The following is a 694-nucleotide window of genomic DNA, read 5'->3' on the forward strand; positions in this document are numbered from 1 at the left end:
TATATATATATATATATATAATAAAACTAGCATACTTATTGAATATTCTACTTTAGAATAAAATGGTTTTTCACAGCTCCTCACGGATGGCAGGTTAGGATACTGAAATCTTTGTTCCCTCCGCTCATAACTGTTCTTTTCAAAATGCTTATTGCACCTATAGGCGGGGGGCAGTTGGGTTCAATGATGGTTGGTGAGTTGGTTTGTATTTTTCATAAGTAGTTTAGATTTATAGGAAGTTTTCTTTTTCTATATCATGCTTTACTAGACTTTATTTGACACTGAAATTAACAAAAATGAAGAGAGCGGGCCAACATATAAAGCAAATACTTGATATGTGGTTGTTGAGAGTGTTTTATGTTCACCTATTTATTTATTTTTTTTCTGAAGCAAGGGTAACTGCATTGTTTTGTCAATGGCTAATGGGTGCCTGTTCAGTCAACACTATTGAGCTTCCAGATGGATCCTCTTGCTCTAGTGGGGTACTTCAATTCTAATTTTCAGTATTGATTTCTTGTTAATTCACATGGTTTTGAAGTTTTTGATAATTTTATGAGCAATTTTCTGAATAGGCTTGCATTTTCTTGACAATTTTACAGGTATTTGTAGAGAAATGCAAATATCTGGAAGAAAGTAGTTGTGTGGGGATTTGCATCAACACATGCAAGCTGCCAACTCAAGTCCGTTGCTACTA

At 34.1% G+C, this 694-nt stretch overlaps 1 protein-coding gene across 1 annotated transcript; it reads left to right on the forward strand.

Annotated features, from left to right (window-relative positions):
* Nucleotides 1-56: 56 nt before the first annotated feature.
* On the forward strand, nucleotides 57-680 carry LOC110034428 (beta-carotene isomerase D27, chloroplastic-like; the record flags this gene model as incomplete). Its single annotated transcript, XM_020738690.1, has 3 exons — nucleotides 57-193; nucleotides 391-482; nucleotides 600-680. Coding segments are annotated over 3 exons (310 nt in total), but the record flags the coding sequence as incomplete, so codon positions are not given.
* Between the last annotated feature and the right edge of the window lie 14 nt (nucleotides 681-694).

This window comes from Phalaenopsis equestris, unplaced genomic scaffold (genome assembly GCF_001263595.1).
Source record: "Phalaenopsis equestris unplaced genomic scaffold, ASM126359v1 Scaffold187032, whole genome shotgun sequence".
Lineage (NCBI taxonomy): Eukaryota > Viridiplantae > Streptophyta > Magnoliopsida > Asparagales > Orchidaceae > Phalaenopsis > Phalaenopsis equestris.